Here is a 22,500-nt window from a genome sequence, read left to right on the forward strand (position 1 = left end):
AAATGTTACTTTGTCTCGAAGGATATGTAAATATGAGGCAGTAATCCACTTTAACCACTAAGTTATAACAGAAGCACGATTGATGAGGCTGGAGTTTTTTCTTTAGGCAGTACTCAGCAGTAAATGTATTGCAGGCTGGCAAACTTTATAAGCAATTAGCATTCTTAGAAGCATTGTAATCACGGTGCTGCTATAGAATGCATAGAACCCTTTACACATTCCCTCCCAGCTCATACCGAACAGCCAGTGACTGACTTCTTTCCTCTAATAGGCTTCCCAGCAGGGGATAACTTCTGTTCCGACCGACAGGGTCCTCAATATGGCCCTAGTCCCTCAGGGTCTCTCAGGCAGTGTTCCACATCAAGGAACCGATATCAGGGAGCAGCTAATTGCTAACGAGACCTAACGAGGTCTTAAGGTTTACATCATTAGGACCCAGTCCGCGGCCCGGGAAATCCAAGAATTTGCCCTCAAAAATGTGAAAAGCCTCTTTTTTATTGTTAAGAGGCAAAGCTATTTTCCTTTGCATATCTCCCCTGATGTGCAATGTCTGTTTGGCAGGTGTGCAATCTTCAGAAAGACTGCAGAATGAGGTGCCATCTATATTCAATGCGGGCTTCGTTTCTCTCCAGAGATATCTGCCTGCTACACCTGTGACACTTGTTTGTTTTTTTCAGGTGGGGGGGGGGGGTATCCGAACACCCCCCCACCCCCCCCCCCACCTAGTGAAGAGCAAAGTGCTGTACAAATGACAGATTAAATAACACCAGCTCCGTCGGCCACAGATTAGAGCTTCGTCGGCTGCAGATTAGAAACCAATTGACGCTGAGGGGAAGATTAAGAGGATGGATTTATTTCTCTTTTTTTTTTTAACTCTCATTGGAAGTAAAAAAAAAAAAAGAGAACATAATGGTAATATTCAGAGTGCTGCTGGCTCTGTGACCTGTGTGTGTGTGTGTGTGTGTGTGTGTGTGTGTGTGTATGTGTATGGTCAATAACGGTGACAAACGCCATGCGCGCACATCTATCTTCTCACTCCGCGCTGAGAATAGTCCTTTTGACCGCGCTGTAATGGCGCCTGTAATGGTGTTTGTATACACATCGCCTCACCGGCAGGAGTCATCCACTATCGGCGCCCGATGGCGGCGCGTCGTCCGCCGGGCCTTATCTGGTTCTAATGTAACCATCTGTCATGCATGCGGAGCGCCGCCCGGACGCACGCATCCATCAGACCCGGAGTCTCGACCGATACCGCTCCCAGCCCCGTCACCGGCGTCCGCGCCTTCACGTCCACACACACACACACACACACACACACACACACACCACACCTAAGAACCATCCCCGCAAACCCCCACCGACGCATAATCCCCGGGTATCCACACGCGGTCTCACGGCAGGTCGATTACCGTACCGTACCGTACGTATGCCGAGCTGATTAGGCGGGTGGCTGATGTCGGCCTGGCGGAATGCGCAGGTAAGGTAGCGTGGGATCGCTGAGCGGACACGGGCGCTCTGAGGGATAATGAGGTCGTACGCCTCATTTAGAGAGTCTAATGAACGTCTCTGCTGAGACACCCAGGAAGATGGGCTGGAACGCTCCTCGCTGTCCCACAAGCCACTGCAGGCCCACAGCAGTGAAGAGGCTTTGAAGCAGATACTCTACACATATGGTTCGGATACCAATCAAATATTTGTAGCGTCCTAGCGGCACGGATAGCTGTTAGCTTAGCGAACATGCCTCGCTGTCATTTACAGCGCACAGCTTCTAATCCTGCTTTCAAGGTTAGCTTTCAGCGCGGTTTGCGAGCTCTGCTTTAAACGCCTAGTGGGATGGCGTGCCCCCCTCGGTCAAGGTAGAGCAGTCGGCGTCCGACATATGGCTGACAGTCAGCGGCGTGGCTCCCTGCGGCGAGTGCTCGGTGCCCGGCGTGGGAGGCGGGCGGTCAGCTGGGCGGGTTCGGCCCTGGATCCCCGCTGCACCCCCGCCCCCCCCCCCCCCACCCCCCCTTCGCATCTCCCCGGCTGAGCCGAACACAGATCCTGCCCCCCCCCCCGCTCCATAGACAGGGAGGTGTAGTTGTATACTACTGCTACCTGTAGCCCCGCCCCCTCCCCGAGGGACGCCCGGTGCTGTACGTGTGCGCTGACCTTGTGCCTCCCACCCACAGCTGGACGCTGAGGCCAGCAACCTTCTGAAGGAGCTGCAGAACCGACTCAACACCGTGATGGATGAGCTAAGTGGGGTGTTTGGAGCCAGGTGAGCACGTGTGTGTATGTGTGTGTGTGTGTGCGTGTGTGAGAGAGTGTGCGCTGTAAGAAAGTGGTATCAGCTGGCATGCGTGCGTTTGGCTGCAGATAAGTGCTGTCTCAGTGTGTATGCAGTTATGATCTGTAATGAAATTGACCCCCCCCGACCCGGGAGCGATCCCTGTACAACGGTGTTTGGCTCCTCCCCCTGTCCAGCTTCCAGCCCGTGATCGAGGACTGCGTGAAGCAGATGAACCAGGAGCTGGTGCAAATGAAGGGCGCGGCGAACAAGAGCAACGCCGCCATGGACGCCGAGACCGTCCTCCGGCCGCTCATGGACCTCCTGGATAAAAAGTGCGTACCTGCGTTCGTCTGGAGTGCGGACGGCAGGACAGATGTGGAGAAGCAGAGGGCTCCAGGTTTAGGGAAGTGGGACCGACAGATCGTTAGGCTGCCACCATTTATTCCAGACCGAGACGGGCTGGCCGACGTCCAAGTCCGATCCATTTAAGCACTCCGCTTCTCCGGTCGCGACGAGTTCACAGATTACGTTTCTAATCCTGGCATTAGGATTCAGCAAAGGCTTTGGACAGTAATTTGTCAATCACACTATTCCGTCTTCCAGATATATAATTAGAATTTGGGCTAGAGAGGCTACAGCCCAGTTCTTGGTTCCAGATGTATTATCAAATTCGGAGGGAGGGTCAGAGAGTAGAGAGCCTCTGAAAACACTGACAATCTGTCTACGGTACGCTAATGAGGGAGAGTCACCCGTCAGAGCCGATATTACCCAGGATTCACCACCCACTCCTTTATTTACTCGTCTGTCGTCCTCGAAAGAGAGTTGGTGGGTCTCCTAAGCCCTGAGGATCGCTCGCAGGCACCTGTCAAAGCAACACCAATGCCAGCCCATGATGTGCGGAGTAAACGCTTCAGATTTATGTTTTAATCTTCCCGAATAGTGAAACCATTTGCATATTACTAAGAGGATTCTGTATTAAGAGTGTGTAATATGCAAATGCCAAAATCGTGTCTCCTGGTTCAAGGTTGTATTTTTCAGGAAGGTTGACGTTAAGTGGCGTTTATTCCCTACATCCTGGCAACTGAGCTCAACTTCACTTGACGAGGCTGTCTGTGAATGATAATGAGGCTTGGATCGTGTTGTTTCGTGGCCTCGGTGCAGTTTGTTTGACGTTGAGTTGACCGTCGGCTTTTTTTGCACAGTTTGATTCTGTTCGCCAAGATCTGCGAGAAGACGGTGCTGAAGAGAGTCCTGAAGGAGCTGTGGAAAATCGTGCTGAACACCATCGAGAGAACCATCGTCCTGCCCCCTCTCACTGACCAGACAGTAAGCCGCTAGCCGTTAGCCGTTAGCCGCTAGATCAGCACAGCTGGAAACAAGATGGCGCCGACTTGCTCGGTGGCTCAGCGGCTTATGTAAATGTCTATTAATCCCGCCACACACACACACACACACACACACACACACACACACACACACACACACGCATACACACACAAACACTCACGCGCATACACACGCGTGCGGCCGTGCGCACACAAACACGCGCGCATACACACACACACACACACACACACAGTAGCACTCACTCAAATGCGTGGCGTCGTGCAGGGTTATTTAGTGCTGACGATGTTGTTGTTGTGTGTGAAGAATTATAGAGCTCATCCTCCAGACATTATTTCCCAAGCAAAGCTGTGAATGTTTGTGTGGTGTGAGAGTTCGCTCGCACCGTGGGAGCCGTCGCATGTGTTCTTATTCAGCAGGAAAGCTGAATTATTATTCGTCAAAGCTGTGTCCTCAGCTGTGTCCTCCTCTCCCCTCCAACAGCAGGGAGCTCAAATGATATTCAGCGCCGCCAAGGACCTGGGACAGCTGTCCAAACTGAAGGTAAGCCCCGCCCCCGCGGCCCAGCGGGGGCGCGAGATCCCGCCCACAATCGCTGAATCTCCCAGCGATTCCACCTTTCTCGGCTTAGTCAATTTCATGGCAGCGTTTGTGCTTCGGCAAGGGGGGGAACTCAACCATTCCCCTCATATTGACTTCCTCTGAAGAAGGAGAATCTGAGTTGAACAATGATTTTGTAGGTTTCACAACATGGCTAACGAGGAGGCGTGGCCCATTCGTCTCCCTGGTGTTTCATTGTTCGTGTGTGTGTCAGTGTGTGTGTCAATGTGTGTGAGTGTGTGTGTGTGTGTGTGTGTGTGTGTGTGTGTGTGTGTGTGTGTGTGTGACTCTGAGGTCCCCTGGGACAACAGTTGGATACATCACATTATTCCACAGATCTGTGCGTCTCTGTCTGCCTCCCATAAGGCTGCAATCCACCATCCTCTTGCTGATTGGAATTATTATAATTGACTATCCTCTGATAATGGTATTGATTGCCCCCTTGAATCTTGAATGATTTAGGTCAAGCTACATGTATGTGTGTTTGTCTGTGTTGTGTGTGTGTGTGTGTGTGTGTGTGCGTATGAATGTGTGTGTGCATGTCTTTGTTGTCTGTGTTCTTGTGTGTGTGTGTGTGTGTGTGTGTATGAATGTGTGTGTGTGTGTGTGTGTGTGTGTGTGTGCGTATGAATGTGTGTGTGCATGTCTTTGTTGTCTGTGTTCTTGTGTGTGTGTGTGTGTGTGTGTGTGTGTGTGTGTGTGTGTATGAATGTGTGTGTGTGTGTGTGCGCGACTGTCCGTGTGCACTGTGCTGTGTTATATTGGTGTCAGATTCTACAGTAGGTGTAGAGGTAGTGTATAATTGCTACACAGCCCGGCCCCTCTTAAACTTAATCAATAGATTTCGACGAACCATTAAAATGGTGGTATAGAATCAGATCTTTACAGAAGTAACTTCTACCATATAGAGATCCATAAACGTGCTTCACTTCAATGCATTTTGCTGTGTGCGTGTGTGTGTGCTTGCGTGTGTGCATGTGCGTGCGTGTGTGCATATGTGTGCATTTGTGTGTGTGTGTGTGTGTGTGTGTGTGTGTGGTGGAGATGCTGCTCCATGTAACCTTGAAGAATGCGTGAAATAGAAATCTATGCCTCTGTTCCATGACCTTGTGAATGTCTATTAATTGCTCCTTGGGTATTTGTGTCCGAGTGTGTTTATTCCCTGTGTGGACATAAATCACATGTTAAATGCGTGTGTGTGTGTGTGTGTGTGTGTGTGTGTGTGTCCCTCAGGATCACGTGACTCGTGAGGAGGCCAGGAGTCTGACTCCGAGGCAGTGTGCAGCGTTGGACCTGGTTCTTCCCACCATCAAGGTAGCGAACGACTCTCGCTCCATTACCCCTGACGCTCCGCCTTCATTCATTTAATCCATTCATTTAATTTAACCTGGTCGGCTTCAATAAAATCTGTCCAAGAAACGCATGAAACAAAGTCGGAAACGCATGAAACAAAAACGTGACGGAGACTAGACGGGGAGCGGAGTGGAGGAGGGAGAGGAGGAGGAGGAAGAGGAAGAGGGAGTGGAGGAGGAGGAAGAGGGCGTGGAGGAGGAGGGAGAGGAGGAGGGAGAGGAGGAAGGAGAGGAGGAGGGAGTGGAGGAGAGAGAGGAGGAGGGAGAGGAGGAGGGAGTGGAGGAGAGAGAGGAGGAGGGAGCAGAGGAGGGAGAGGAGGAGGAGGGAGTGGAGGAGGGAGAGGAGGAGGGAGAGGAGGAGGGCTGGAGGGCGATAAGGAGGGGATGATGGAGAGGCGGTACCGTTCCACTCCTCGCCCGTGAGAACGCCACGGCGCCGGCCTGCAGATAAACTAATTGATTCTGGTGTCTCCAAGGAGACCACCTCCCCGTTTAGATCAGTCATGCTGTTGGAATTGTCTTCATCGGTATTTCAGTGAGGAGAACGGCCAATTAACAGAGTCCTGTAAATGCCTTCAGGAGGGTTCGGACAATCTGAGCAAGAAAGGCTTTTGTGCAGTTATGACTTTCCGTGAAGAAAGAGGGGGAGGGAGAGAGAGAGAGAGAATAAGAGAGAGAGAGAGAGAGAGAATGAGAGAGAGAGAGAGGGGGGGGAGCGGGGGTGGAATGGAGAGACATTGAATTTAAATTGTTAGATAGCGAGCTGAACAGTTTGAAACGACCACTTCTAAAAAACCCTGAGGGTTTATTCCAACAGCCCAACACTGAAATGGAAGGTTGGCAACATATCAATAAAAACAGCTAGAAATATGTTGGTAATGGTAATGTGGTATCTCAAGTGGCTACATCGCAACGATGGGGAGAACAGAATGAAGACCATTTTCAGTTTAGCGAACCAGCCAGTGGGGATGTGATTGCATCTGTATTCATATCCATCTGCGTGCTGTGGACAAGGCCTTTGATGTGATCTACTCTCTTCATATAACAGCTGGGTGATTCTAACTTTAACAGGGGCAGGATATCTTAGAATCATAAAGCTAACCTTTATTCCAAATCCACTTTGTTACTGTATGGGCTATGTATCAGTGGCTGTGAAAGTGTGAGTGGATTATCTGCAATGCTGCTTGAATCCGAATCACATTTATTTTTGTCAGGTAGGTTTTTTACACATTGTTCTGGACTGTTGGTATGAATAGACCACAGTAGACAGGATTCAAGGACAAGACAGGACGGTGCAAAAACAGGTCAATGCAAAATATATAGGGGTGAATTCACAAAGGGATTGTGCGTTTTTTTTGTTTTTTTTTGCTGCTATACCTTTGCAAATAACCCCCAAATAAACCTTGCTATTCACAAAGCACTCGCAAAGGGTGAAATACCGTGGTAACTGCGCTGCCATCATCATAGTGCTTCTGTGCGCTTGTGCTATTTAAATGAGGTAATATGGGCGGAAAATGTGCCCATTTCTATGCAAATGAGCCTCATTGCAAATACAGTCCCATTCACAAAGATGGGCGCTAATTGCCACACACGGTTATAGTGAAATGATTTGCGTCTTCAGAGAGTTGGTGGTAATTGAAGTATTGGGCTCACATCAGAACGCGCGGTGTCACCGAGCGCACATTTGGCATCTTAAAAAGACGACTTAGATGCCTGGATGGTAGCGGTGGGGCAATGCTATATAATCCCCCCTAAGTATGCCAGATCATTGTAGTGTGCTGCATCCTGCACCACATGAGAGCCATGAGAGCCGGTCTGCGCATGGATGTGGGTCTGCATCCTGAGGAGCACGGAAAAGAAGACTCTGACGATCAATCAATCAATCAAAGCTTTATTTATATAGATGACCAGGAGCCACCTGCCCACCTGCCTCATGTGGGAGCAGATGAGGGCAGACATGTCAGGCATTATTTCACATGATTTACTTACAAAATAAAGTTGTCGAATTACACCTTTGTGATCAAAAATAGAAATAGCCTAGTCCTACATCATTAGGCCTACGACCAAACATTAAATGAAAAGTTAAAAAAATATCCTACTGTACACCCAACTTCGGCCTAAACATTCAGCCCCATGGACAGCTCTGCTCAAACCAATTTATTTTGGGATGACATGACAATCAAATGCAATGACAAAAGATACAGTGACAAAAACAAAGGAAGCCCGTTTTTTGCCCGGGAGTTATTTAAATCATATTTGATGATATTTTCCCCTTTGTTCTCTTTTTCAAATCATTCCACCTCCGTTTGCAGTCCATAGGTTACTACTGCGTTTGGAAACACCAACTGCGCTCACAGACTGAGATATTAAACCCCAAATATGTTTTTTAGCTGTGAGTGTGATGTGTTTTGCTTGTAATTTTGAGGCAGATACCTGTGGACCTCGTCCGTCAGGACTTCCAGTTCGCGCTCTGGAAATGTCATCTTTCTTTTTCTCTCTTCCATTGCCCACATGCATAACGTTGCATGGGCAGCGTTTATAGTACTTTACCATATCAGGAGCAAATTGCACTCAACCTCAACACCATATGGGTGTGTTTGCGTTAGAATATCATTAGCGCAATATTAGCGCAATATCTTTAGTGAATAGGTTGCATGTGTGTGTGCAGTCTGGCCGCTCACAATATGTAATGTGTGTGTCCCTGTGTGGCATATATAACCCCCCTGTATTGACTAAATAACCCCCACCCCTTTGGATCCTGTAATTTAACAAAAAGTGTCCCCTATCAATGGAGGGCAGATTTGGGTCATTCAAATACAATGATCATGCCTCCCATCTTTCTTTCTGGGTAGGCGAAGCAAGGTTGTTACCCTAATTCTCTCACCAATCCGGCTTTGTCATTTCAGTAATTATCTCCAAAGGAGGACGTTTACTGTACATCAGTAATTTAACCTGACAGGGGAGATGGTTTGTTTCACTCAACCATCTGAAAAAGCTCTGGTGGAAAACTTTCACACACAAAAAAACAAACTGACAGGTTATTGGATGAACTATCGGTCTATCGCCGTCTAGCACGGGCTTCTCGCTGTCGTCATATCTAAACCACGCCCGTAGCTGCCAGTAGTTCCAAATACCAAATTCCGTCCGGGCCCAAACAGATCTCTATGGAGCTTTTCCAGACTGATCTGCGGAGAGAAACAGAATGTGAGCATGTGAGATCAGGATGGTAATTACCTCTAGAGGAGGAATGAGGGCATATTCAAACCCCATCATCGCCGCTGCTGCTGGTTCTCAGCTCTGCCTTGGTTAACCGGGCGTCACTGCCATCTCTGGACGGAATGACGACGGCGGTTGACCACTTAGCGTCCCACTTCAGTTGGAAGAGGGGACAGCGCTTGACACAGGGAGAGAGGCCATCCGCTTGCATCTAACAACCAGCTATCACTGTACAAGGCTATTATCTCTGTCTGGATACTGCTGACTTCTGAAGAGGTCTGTGGTCATTAGCTACCTACAGGGCTGTTATTACCATAGTCCTTCTCTGGCTCTTAGCCACGCCCCCTGATGTTCACATCCCACGCTGTGTAGAAGCCAGTATAGATATTGAGACTCTTTATTAGGATAAACCGTTGAGATGCGCCATCTTGTTTCCCAGAGGGTCCTAAACATTAATAGTTACAACACAATAGACAAACGTTAATACCCTTGACACGTGAACAAAAACAGACCAAGAACACAGCGGCCATAAAAAAAAACAGAAAAGCAAAGAAGAAGAAGAAAGAAAAAAACAGAACATACTAACATACACACTGTATATACAGTATAAAACATACAAACAAACATACATACATTTACATACATACATACATACATACATACATACACACATACATACATGCATACATACAAACTGTATATACAGTAAAATACATACAAACATACATACATACATTTACATACATACATACATACATACATACATACATACATACATACATACATACACACACATACACACACACACACACACACACACACACACACACACAAAACAAATACAAAACTAAAATGAAATCAGGAGATTATACAGGTATCAGCCTGTCAGTTCCTCTGGGGAGGAGGCGGCTGAACGTCTGTTCCAGAGCACATGGATTTGATTAGGAAACAGGAAGCCGTCAAGATTCATCTACTCACTTTTTTTTCTTTCTCCCCAGCAATACTTCCACGCCGGAGGTAACGGTCTCAAGAAGACGTTCCTGGAGAAGAGCCACGACCTGAGGTCCCTGAAGTATGCTCTCAGCCTTTACACACAACCTACAGATGCCTTGATCAAGAAATATATATGCACCCAAACCTCACAAGGTAAGGACCTTCCCCCGTCGCTAACACAAAAGCCTTGGTGTGCAGCACTAGTCTTGTCCACAGCCCAATTCCAATTCCCTTCTTATGCTTAGCCCTATTCCTCAGTCTAATACCCCAGACAGAGCTGTCTGAGCCCTCTCCCTCCTGCCTCAGCGATATCCTCTCTTCCCCGGGGCCAGCGCCCCAGACCCACGGCCGTGTGTGTTTTCAAACCTTTATTTAAACTCGTGGGGCAATTGAGGTTTCCCTCATTTCCAATGCCGACGAGCTCACAAGCAAACACAAACATCAACAAAACATACTGTAAGCAATTAACAATTAAGATCGAAAACAGTGACGAGTTGATGAACAGATTTCTAGAGCCACGGCTCTGAACTCCGTATGGGAGGGAAGCAGCTCCAGCTTCAATGTCTGTTGGAGAGAGTTCCAGGTATACGGAGCATCATAAGAGAATGCAGCCCGCCCAAGTTCTGTACGAGAACGAGGAACCTTAAAGTCCCAGTTAACCAAAATCAGAGATTTGCTTGAAAACACATTCTATGTGTTAGTGATGCATTGCTGATAACATGTAAAAATGGGATGAACCATGTGTAGTACTGAATTGTGAAGTTAGACCAGTTTTGTGTTTTTGACCAGTTTTGATTTCTGGATTTTCTGGGCGGGCTTAAAACGGTACCGGATGACGTAGAGCGGTGTTCTTAGCATATCCCCGCCCTAACACTATATAAAGCTAGAACGGATTTGAATCTTCGGTTCTCCTGCTCAATCTTGAGTCTAGAATAAGCTAGTTTTAACCAACAGTATAGAATTAGCTAGTTTTTCATAGTAAGCAATGCCTATGCATAAAACTAAGCGAAAATGCATCCTTCCTGGATGCCAGCAGGAATGGGATGATAAGATCTCCTTCTTTCACTCCCAAGTAAAGCTGAAATGAGAAGCAAATGGTTAGCATTTTTGAAGAGCCATGGTGTTACAGAGTCTGTCACCGCTAGCGCCCGCCTCTGCAGCAAACATTTCACTCCCGAAAGCTTCTGCAATTATAATATGAGGCTTTTGGGTTTCACGGACTCACGACTGGTCCTGGTGAATTCGGCGGAGCCAACCATCTCTCTCCCCGGCCTCCATTCTCCTCCTGTCGCATCAACCTTTGGTGCCGACACCGCTGCCTTGTGTGCTTATAGCTAATTAACGTTATAACGTTAGCTAGGTAACGTAAGCAATAGGAAAATACACTGCTACGTTAATCTACAAAATGTGTCTTGACATTTATGTGGTAATGTCAGCTATGATGAATTATATGTAATCTTAGGAGGAATTATAGCTAACATTAGCTATGTAGCTTGTTGCAAATGGGAGTGTGTATATAACCTTAGTCTAGCTAACATAGCTAGCAGCACCGACCAGGCGACCACCCACCAAATAATGTTACGGATGATATATTATGACTATAAGCGTTAACTATACAGAAACTGCCTGCCATATTTGTGGCACCTGATGTGCGTATGGGTTCACCGGTAATGGTTACAGACAGTATATTTCTCCAGCGGGAGACCGGGAGGCGGGAGCGAGGGGGATGGTTAGGAGACCGGGAGGCGGGAGCGAGGGGGATGGTTAGGGAGGGGGATGGTTAGGGAGGGGGATGGTTAGGGATGGGGATGGTTAGGAGACCGGGAGGCGGGAGCGAGGGGGATGGTTAGGAGACCGGGAGGCGGGAGCGAGGGGGATGGTTAGGGAGGGGGATGGTTAGGGAGGGGGATGGTTAGGGATGGGGATGGTTAGGAGACCGGGAGGCGGGAGCGAGGGGGATGGTTAGGTAGACCAGCTGCAGCTGGAGAAAGACGCACCCTCTCCCAGTGAAGCGGTGCTCGGCGGCTACTGGCTGAACATTCCAGTTCTGTTGGATATTAGAGGGAAAGTTGAAGCCGAGTGCTCGTTATTCTCACACATAACATTGCCAACGAGAGTGGATGAGTCTGTCCCGATTATCAACTCCGGTAGTGTACGCTTCTTCGCGCTATCAGCGCTGTTCAAGCCAGTGACTAAAAGGTACATTTTAAACAACTTTTTCCATTGATCCCAAGGGACGACAGGATCGCCTGGGAGGGATAGGAATGGGTCCGGAGGTGGCAGGGAGAAAATAGGGACAGACTCATACATTCCTCGTTGCCTGTTTTTGTATTTTGCATCTAAGGGTAACACTGGCGCGTTGGTATAGAGTAGCTACAGTTTTACCTGTGTTGTTTGTCAGGAGGTAGGTTAGGAGGAAGCATCTGTGCGTTTGACTCATAAGACAAGTGTAATTTCAACTCCTCTCTGTTTTCACAAAGCTGTGCCTTCCTACCACAAAAGAGACGGCGTGCCAGTGTGACAATATGCAGACCAGAGAACGGTACTATTTGACAGGTTCTTCCCTCCACACCCCCTCCCCACGCAATTGGGTGTGGCTTCGGTGCCTTCAGCAGACATGCCCCCACAGTCTCAGACCAGAGAATGCTGCTGATTTTTAACCGATTTTGAAGCCTTATTTTATATACTTAGCGACATTTTTTATCACTCAGATTTAGCTGGGTGGTTAATGACATGTTTTCCTGTGGTGTGTGAAGCTCATAACAAAGATTTGAACTGGGTTAACCTGGACTTTAAAAACAAGAAGATCATTCGATCGAGTCTGATGAGTGCCGACACTCCGAACCAGCAGAGATGACAGACACTGTGGAAGTTTGCCAGTTATGCTTTTGTAAATGAACATAAAACAGTTATAGGAGCCAATTCTTTGTTATCCTTTTTGTGATGTTAATTGTTCATTGGTGTGTGACGTTAATTTCTGTTTAGTGTATGTGCTCCCTCTGCAGGCGAAGATGCCCCTTAAAGGAAGTGCCAAGGCCTAGTAGTGTGGCTTTAGGCTGGGAAAGCACACAGTCTTTAGACCTTGCAGCTCGTTAATACAGTACTTGCTTTCCAGTGTTCTATATGCTTATTATTTTGATAACGTGAACAGTATGCTTTCATTTTGAACATCATTTCTGGAACAATAAATCAAGAACATTTTTATTTCAACCCTCATCTGGACATTCCGTTTTGTGTCTACTATAGCCTACCCAGCCAGACCCAGGGTGATCTACGCACAATAAGAACAAAAATGTTGTAGTCACTACATTAGTCTAAAGACTTGCTTTGGATCCTTGGATTACGGGGATTTCCAAGGAAATATGGATTTCGGAGAAACAGCATGGCACCAAACAAAGGACAATGGAGGACTGAACTAGAACGCTGAACACCAATGCAGTGCGCTGGAGCGGTATGTTAAATTGTGAAGTTTCATAATACTCCAAATACAAAAGTATGCGCTGGAATCGTAATGGTAATTTATTAGATCCTTTGAGCATATCATATAAACAAAGACTGATAGTGCCAAAGACAGGTTGTGCTATTTAGAACAGTACACTAAATCTGTTTGTTCTGTTCAAATGGACACATGATAGAAATGTGTCCACAACTCAAAAAGAAAATGCACCAAGACAAGATTGATTTCCTAAAGAAAAGGGGAATCTGTTTCGGGTGTCTCAAACCAGGGCACATGAGCAAGGACTGCAACAGGCGCCTCTTATGCAAAGTGTGCAATAAAACCCACCCAACTGTGCTTCACATAGGAAAAATGGACAAGGAAAAAGGAACAACATTGGAAAAGGAAAAAAGTACAGTGCAAGGACCAGCAGAAGACTCAGCAAGTGGTGTGAAGGTCTCTCCAAATGCATGTGGGCATATTGGGGCCGGTGAAGAGGAGTGTGTATTGGCTATTGTGCCTGTTAAAGTGAAATCCAGCAAAGGAAACAGGATAGTCCATACATATTCATTCCTTGACCTTGGCAGCACTGCTACATTTTGCACAGACCGACTCATGCACCAGCTGAACATCAGAGGAAAGGAAACTAACATCCTGCTTCGCAGCATGGGTCAAGAAAAGACCGTAAGCAGTCATATTGTCCCAGGTCTGGAGGTGAGTGAGCTACACGGCAACACATTTGTAGCCCTCCCAGTGGCATACAGTCATAAGACCATGCCTGTCACAAAACAGAACATCCCTAACCCAAGTGATCTAGTCAAGTGGCCATATCTCAAGGACGTCAGACTCCACAACATAGATGCTGACATTGGCCTGCTGATTGGCACTGATGCACCAGCAGTGATGGAACCATGGCAGGTCATCAACAGCGAAGGAGAGGGCCCATACGCAGTAAGGACCCTGCTGGGCTGGGTGGTCAATGGGCCACTGAGAGGAGGAAGAGGAAAGGGTCACTCAGTCTCCGCCAACAGGATTTCACTGGTAAACATTCAGGAGCTACTGGTCTCACAGTACAACACTGACTTTAGTGAAAACTCATGAGGAGACAAAGGAGATGTCTATAGAAGACAAACAGTTCATGAAGATTGCTGAGGACTCAGCCAAGATTGTGGATGGACACTACAGTCTCCGATTGCCATTCAGGAGAGAAGATGTATCACTACCTGATAACCGTCACGTGGCTGAGCAGCGTCTGTCCAGCCTGAAAAGAAAGTTCAAAAGGAACGAGACATTCAACGAGGAATACAAAACATTTCTATTTGATGTCATCGACAAAGGTTACGCCGAGGCAGTTCCACAGGAGCAGCTGAGGCGCAAGGATGGGAGGGTCTGGTACCTAACCCACCATGGGGTGTACCACCCCAGAAAAGGAACCCTCAGAGTTGTTTTTGACTGCAGAGCCTCCTTTAATGGCACCTCACTCAACTCTGAATTGCTTCAAGGTCCAGACCTAACCAATCGCCTCATAGGAGTGCTCCTCAGATTCCGCCAGGAGCCAATCGGAATGATGGCCGACATCAAAGCCATGTTCCACCAGGTAAAGGTTTCTGAAGAGGATGTTGATTTTCTGAGATTTCTGTGGTGGCCTGGGGAAGATGTAAGTCTGACCCCTGTGGAGTACCGTATGACGGTGCACCTGTTTGGCGCTGGGTCTTCACCCAGCTGCGCAAACTATGCGCTAAGAAGAACAGCTGAAGACAACAGGAAACAACTTAGACCTGAGGTGGTTGACACAATCCTGAACAACTTTTACGTCGATGACTGCTTAAAATCTGTAGCCACAGAGAACCATGCCATCCTGCTCATCACAGAACTCACGTCTGCCTGTCAGAGAGGAGGGTTCCAACTCTCCAAATGGATAACAAACAGCCATCAGGTGCTTGCCAGCATCCCCAAAGCAGGAAGAGCTAAGGAGGTGAAGGAGCTCAATCTGGATAAAGACAGACTCCCAACTGAAGATGCACTTGGAGTGTGATGGGGTGTGGAAGAGGACAATTTCACATTCAATGTCACCATCAAACCACAACAACCCACTCGGAGAGGGATACTGTCTATGGTCAGCTCCATTTATGACCCCTTAGGGTTTCTCGTCCCCTTTACCCTTGCAGCCAAGCTGCTTCTTCAAAAGCTCTGCAGCAGCAACTGTGGTTGGGATGAGGAAGTACCTCAAGGATTCTTGGACCGATGGATCAAGTGGACAGCAGATCAAGGATTTCAAAGTCCCTCGATGCATCAAACCAAACAACTTTGGCCCATACAAGCAAGCGCAGCTGCACCACTTCTCAGATGCGAGCAAGCAGGGATATGGTTCAGTGAGCTACTTGAGACTCGTAAACGAGGAGAACACTGTTCATGTTGCTTTCATTATGGGAAAAGCAAGAGTGGCTCCCCTGAAGAAAATGGCAATTCCTAGGATGGAGCTCGCTGCTGCATTGCTCGCCACTAAAGTGGATAAGGTTCTCCGTTCAGAGCTACAGCTGCAGCTGCAACACTCAATGTTTTGGACTGATAGCCAATCAGTACTCAAGTACATCGCTAACGAACACACAAGGTTTCACACATTTGTCTCCAACAGGATCTCTGCTATTAGAGAAGCCACAGAGGTGGCGCAATGGAGATATGTAAACACAAAGATGAATCCTGCCGATGCTGCCTCTAGGGGCCAAAGAGCAGACACCTTTCTGAAGAACAGGGGCTGGATTCATGGCCCAGAAATGATCTGGAGGTAAGAGGAGGAGTGGCCACAGTTCCCGCTGGACTCTACCACACTCTCTGTTGATGACCCAGAGGTCAAGAGAAACCCAACAGTGGGTGCTGCTATTGTCAAAGGAGGTAACCAAGGTGTAGGCCATCAGCCGCCAATCAGCCCAGTGACCCGCCGACCAGGGACACAGGTTCAGGACTGACGGTCTGCTTGCAAGGTAGCCCTGTAGGGGGAGACAACAGCACAAGCACCACAGGACAACGCCAACAGAACCGCAAACAGGCCGTCACAGTGGTTCACAATCTCCAAAGTGAGCGTGCTAGTCCAGGGGGTTGAAATATTGTTGCCTAGATAGTTACACCTTGATAGTTACACCTTGAAGATAGATATGGCCAACCAACTTGGCTGGCCAGTTGTTTACAGCTGAGAGTGGCTTCTTACCTCACCATGTCAGCGTGGCTTCCCCAGGCCTCCACTGTGTGATGGGGACATTTTCCCAGGCCACCACTGTGGGATGTGGACATTTTTCCAGGCCTACACTGTGTGATGTGGACATTTTCCCAGGCTCCCACTGTGGGATGTGGACATTTTCCATGCCTTCACTGTGTGATGTGGAATTTTTTCCAGACCTCCACTGTTGGATGTGGACATTTTTCCAGTGTGATGTGGACATTTTTCCAGGCCTCCACTGTTGGATGTGGACATTTTTCCAGTGTGATGTGGACATTTTTCCAGGCCTCCACTGTGTGATGTGGACATTTTTCCAGTGTGATGTGGACATTTTTCCAGGCCTCCACTGTGTGATGTGGACTTTTTTCCAGTGTGATGTGGACATTTTTCCAGGCCTCCACTGTGGGATGTGGACATTTTTCCAGTGTGATGTGGACATTTTTCCAGGCCTCCACTGTGGGATGTGGACATTTTTCCAGGCCTCCACTGTGTGATGTGGACATTTGCCCAGGCCCCCACTGTGGGATGTGGACATTTTCCATGCCTTCACTGTGTGATGTGGACATTTTTCCAGTGTGATGTGGACATTTTTCCAGGCCTCCACTGTGTGATGTGGACATTTTCCAGGCCTCCACTCTGTGATGTGGACATTTTTCCAGTGTGATGTGGACATTTTTCCAGGCCTCCACTGTGTGATGTGGACATTTTTCCAGTGTGATGTGGACATTTTTCCAGGCCTCTACTGTGAGATGTGGTCATTGCCATAATTGCATTGCAATTGCAATCCCATTTCCCTAGCTGTCTCTCTCTCTCTCACTCTTTTGCTCTCTCTCTCTGCTGCTCTGACCGAGTCTGTCATAAGAGCTTTGCTGTAGCTTCTTCACCTCTATATCTGCAGGGCTTGTCCACCTTACTCTCTGCCCCCCTCTCCTCCTCCTCCTCCTCCTCCCTCCTCCTCTCTCTCTTTCTCTCTCGTCTTCATCTTTCTTTCTCTTACTTGATTCCTAACTGACCCACTTCTACAAACCGTCTTTTCATCTGTCTCCGTCGGTTTTCCTCTCCCCGGATTAGAAGGCAGGAATACCTTGTGGTATCCGGGGGGATTGGCGTTCACAGGAGCTTAGCCAAACAGAGCAGTGTTTATAGTCCCCTCTCTCTCTCTCTCTCTCTCTCTCTCTCTCTCTCTCTCTCTCTCTCTCTCTCTCTGTGTGTGTGCAGCCCAGCAGAACGACGCACAGCCACAGACAGGCTGGCAGACAGGCAAGCATGCTAATACACAGAGAAATAGACAGACAGACAAGCATGCTAATACACAGGGAAATAGACAGACAGACAAGCAGGCTTGAATGGTAGAGAGAGACAGACAGACAGACAGGTAGTGTAGCAAGCAGACAGGCAGGGGAGCAGGTAGACGTACAGACATACAGACAGGATAGCAAGCAGAGAGGTAGACAGACAGACGGTAGACAGACAGACAGACAGACAGGATAGCAGGCAGAGAGGTAGACAGACAGACAGTCAGTAGACAGAAAGAGAGACAGACAGACAGTAGACAGACAGACAGACAGACAGACAGGCGATGGTAGCCAGCCAGCCACCTCCGCTTTCTCCCTCTCCCTCCCCTGGCTGATGGGAAGAGACAGCAGCCCCCCCCAGTGCGTCTGGCCCAGTAGTAAACACAGCACCCACCATCTTAGCAGGGCTGGGTGGGGTGAAGTGACAATGAGACGCTTGATGTGGCTCCAGGCTGTAAACAGTGTTCAGTCAGAGCACCGGTGTGGGATGGTGAATGTCCGCTGATTCATTAATCTGCACTGCTGAGAGAGAGAGAGAGGGAGAGAGGGAGAGGGAGTCCACATTTTTAGACCATTTCTAGCCTGTATCCAAGCCAAACACACCGTGGTCTGCAGATACAGTAGCAAGCTGAAGGTCATCTGGATGGCGACGCTGTGTTTTTGTTAGTGTTTTTCATGTGGGATAATCCTCAATACGCTGAGAATAAATAAGGAATTGACAGTTTGTAGAAGATATTATTAAGGAGAAATCAAGAAGGGGAGTATTGTTTTCTGAAGTGTTGTGGTGTTTGCACCGAAATATGTACTGTATTTTTGTCCTTGATGTAAAACTGATAGAAAAAGCAATCTTTTGAGTGCTAATATAATCTTATATATAAAAGCAATACTGAGTCTTGTTTGAAGACACAAAGACATCATATTATTTCCTGCTCTCTCCCTGTCTTTCATTCACACCTCCTCTACCCCACTGTTCCTACCTCTCCTCACCTCTCCTCTCCTCTCTCTCATCCGGCGCACGCCTCTCTCTCCTTTCATCCACCACTCCTTCGACTTCCTCTACCACTCCTCTTCATCTACCACTCCTCTTCATCTACCACTCCTCTTCATCTACCATTCCTCTTCATCTACCACTCAATCAATCAATCAAAGCTTTATTTGTATAGCGCATTTCATACCCAGAGGCAACACAATGCGCATTACAGAGAACAAGGGAGGAGGGCATACGACCCACTCTCTACATATTCCAGAGGGAAGCAAAAAAACAGTAATCACCCGGGGGTCAGATAAGTGAGCTGTAAAAATTCTTCCCTGACCCCTCTCAACAAGGCGATCGAGCAAGCTCCAGGAGTATGTTTGTCTACCGGCTAAGAACATTTATAAAGCAATACATTACATTAAATTACATTTCAGAGTAAGAGAGGCTAAAAAGCATCATAGGAGAGAGGACATTCTACGGACATGCTACGACATCCACAGCAGACACGGGGGTATCTATCGGACTCCGGGAGGTCTGCTGGTGACAGTGGGGCATCCACTGGACCTGGTTAGAAGATAGGAGGGAGAGAGAGAGGCACTAGGGAGAGGGAAGGCAGAACAGGGTAAGTAGCACATAGAGCCATACAGACAACACAGATATTGAAACAGGCAACCTGGGGCAAGCTCCTGGAATATATTTGTCTAATGGCTAAGAACATTTAAAGAACAATAAATTACATTAAATTAAATTTTCAGAGCAAGAAAGGCTAAGAGCATCAGGTCCAGGCCTAAGCCGGATGTGGACTGATGTGTGTCTGTGTGTACGTGTGTGTGTGTACTAAATACTACGATATCCACAGCTCCACAGCTGACACTGGACCTGGTTAGAGGATAGGAGGGAGAGAGAGAGGCACTAGGGGAGGCAGAAAACGGTTAGTAGCACACTGAGCCATTGAAGCAACACAGCAGTCAGAACAGAACAAGCCTGTTTCAGGATAACCAGCTTCTGTACACTACTTGATATACATACAGTGCATAGCAGGATAAATACCAATGTATACAGAGGATTCACAGGTAGGTTTGAGGCTGCCTTTCTGTGTCTCAAGGTCCTAGCTAGTGATTGTAGGCTAGGTCGAAAAGGTACGTCTTGAGGTCTCGCTTGAAGACCTCCGTTGTTTCGGCCCTTCTTAGGCACTCCGGTAGGGTATTCCAGAGGTTGGGGGCATAGAAACTAAAAGCTGCCTCTCCGTGTTTCTTGGTCCTGGCTTTTGGAACTGTTAAAAGTTCAGTACCTGAGGATCTGAGTGGTCTGTTGGGCATGTACTTAACAAGCATGTCTGAAATATATTCTGGTGAGTGACTGTGGAGAGATTTATAGACTAGTAATAGTATTTTAAAGTCTATTCTAGAGTTGACTGGTAACCAGTGTAGTGATTTTAAGGCTGGTGTGATGTGTGCCCTTCGTCTAGTCTTAGTGAGGACTCGTGCTGCAGCATTCTGTATCATTTGTAGCTTAGAGATTGCTTTCTTTGGTAGGCCTGATAGTAGAGCATTGCAGTAGTCCAGCCTGCTTGTGATGAAAGCATGCATTAATCTTTCGGTGTCAGCCTGAGAGAGAAAGGGTTGCACCTTGGCAATGTTCCTTAGGTGGTAAAAGGATGTCTTTGTAATATTCTTGATGTGGTTTTCGAAATTAAGATCTGAGTCAAGTATGACACCTAGGTTTTTAGCCTGGCAATTGGTGTCAATTTCCAGAGTTTTTAAAGTGTGCAGCTAGTTTCTCTCTTTCAGCTTTTTCTCCAATGATCAGTACTTCTGTTTTGTCCTGGTTTAGTAGGAAATTATGTGACATCCATACATTTATATCTGTAATACACTTGACAAGGCAGTCAACCAAGCTGTAGTTACTGGGTGTTACGGAAATATAGAGTTGGGTATCATCTGCGTAGCTATGGTAGCTAATGTTGTGCCTCCTGATGACACTGCCAAGGGGCAGCATGTACAGGCTGAAGAGTAGAGATCCTAGGATCAATCCTTGGGGCACCCCACAGGTTATAGGGATCTTTCCTGAGCTATATTCACCGAGGGCAACGAAGAAATCACGACCGGTTAGATAGGTCTTAAGCCAATTTAGGACTGGACCAGAGAGGCCAACCCACTTTTCCAGTCTTTCGATGAGGATTGCATGATCTATAGTATCAAAGGCTGCACTCTCTCTTCTCCCTCCTCTTCATCTACCATTCCTCTTCATCTACCACTCCTCTTCATCTTCCACTCCTCTTCATCTACCACTCCTCTTCATCTACCACTCCTCTTCATCTACCACTCCTCTTCATCTACCATTCCTCTTCATCTACCATTCCTCTTCATCTACCATTCCTCTTCATCTACCACTCCTCTTCATCTACCATTTATCTTCATCTACCACTCCTCTTCATCTACCACTCCTCTTCATCTACCACTCCTCTTCATCTACCATTCATCTTCATCTACCACTCCTCTTCATCTACCACTCCTCTTCATCTACCATTCCTCTTCATCTACCACTCCTCTTCATCTACCACTCCTCTTCATCTACCACTCCTCTTCATCTACCATTCCTCTTCATCTACCACTCCTCTTCATCTACCACTCCTCTTCATCTACTATTCCTCTTCATCTACCACTCCTCTTCATCTACCATTCCTCTTCAACTACCACTCCTCTTCATCTATCACTCCTCTTTATTGAAGACTCCTCTTCATGTATCATTCCTCTTCATCTACCACTCCTCTTCCTCCTCCCATCCTCTCCTTCCCTCGTTCCGTTTGGGCCGGTCCGTTCCGTTTGGGCCGGTCCGCTCCGCTCAAGACACACATCTGTCAGTGAGCTGATAGGCAGCGGGAGGAGGCCCTCGACCGCGCCCAGTCCTGTCCAGGCCGGGTGCGTTATCAGGCGGGCACCAGCCGGCCCAGCTCCGCCTTAATTTCCCCAGATCCACGCCGCTTAATTGTGGTGCAGCGATGCTTCTCTGTCCTTGGCCCTAACAAGGCGTCATTACCATAAATCAGGCCGCCAGCTCCTTTATTACCAGGCTTAATAGGCGCTGCTTGTTTTGGCTGCGTATTGATTAGGTATCGGATCGGCACGGCCGTTCATCACGGACCGACAGCAGCACCTGCCTGTGTGTGTGTGTGTGTGTGTGTGTGTGTACCGTATGTGTGTGAGGCATCTGTCGGTGCTCCGTTCTCTGCATACCTCCTCTACTACTTCCTCACTCGCCCTCTGCTCCCTTTTCCCTTGTCTCTCTCTCTCTCTCTCTCTCTCTCTCTCTCTCTCTCTCTCACTCTTTCCACTCTCTTCCCTGCTCTTACCTCATCTTGGTTTCTCAACCCGTATCCACATCTAATGTTTGTTTATGTATTCCTGGCTCCAGAGGTGAACAGCTTAAAATTGGATGGTCTTGTCGTGACTCGCTCTGCATTTTTGTTCACACATTATGTGCTTACTCTGGCTTGGATGCTTCCAGATTGTTCTTTCTTTTTTTTGTTCCACCCAGTCCTGAAGGAAATCTCTCCTGAATGTGCTGCGCTGTGATATGGAGTCAAGAACTCAAGTGTGCCATTCGCTTAGGTTTAAGTTACTGAATGGTGTCTCTTTTCCTCTCCTCTTGGATCAATGTTGGAGTGTCTAACCTGAGGAAAACTGCAGTCTCCTCTCTATCTGATGCTCCTACTCCCCCCACCTCTCTCTCTCTCCTTCCCTCTCTCTCACACTCTCTCTATCTCTCTCCTTCACTCTCTCCTTCTCCCTCTTTCTCCCTC

General features: G+C 47.7%; 1 protein-coding gene across 1 annotated transcript in view; it reads left to right on the plus strand.

Annotated features, from left to right (window-relative positions):
* LOC311308512 (protein unc-13 homolog C-like) overlaps nucleotides 1–22,500 on the plus strand; it is a gene marked incomplete at both ends in the record, with an annotated part of 70,562 nt that overhangs the window by 45,118 nt on the left and 2,944 nt on the right. Inside the window, 6 exons of the mRNA XM_084437475.1 lie at nucleotides 2,172–2,260; nucleotides 2,467–2,604; nucleotides 3,475–3,598; nucleotides 4,100–4,159; nucleotides 5,450–5,530; nucleotides 9,783–9,930. Of these exons, the coding sequence (XP_084293601.1) occupies nucleotides 2,172–2,260; nucleotides 2,467–2,604; nucleotides 3,475–3,598; nucleotides 4,100–4,159; nucleotides 5,450–5,530; nucleotides 9,783–9,930 (640 nt within the window). The remainder of the gene's footprint in view (nucleotides 1–2,171; nucleotides 2,261–2,466; nucleotides 2,605–3,474; nucleotides 3,599–4,099; nucleotides 4,160–5,449; nucleotides 5,531–9,782; nucleotides 9,931–22,500) is intronic.

Source organism: Borostomias antarcticus, assembly GCF_949987555.1.
Source record: "Borostomias antarcticus genome assembly, chromosome: 4".
NCBI lineage: Eukaryota > Metazoa > Chordata > Actinopteri > Stomiiformes > Stomiidae > Borostomias > Borostomias antarcticus.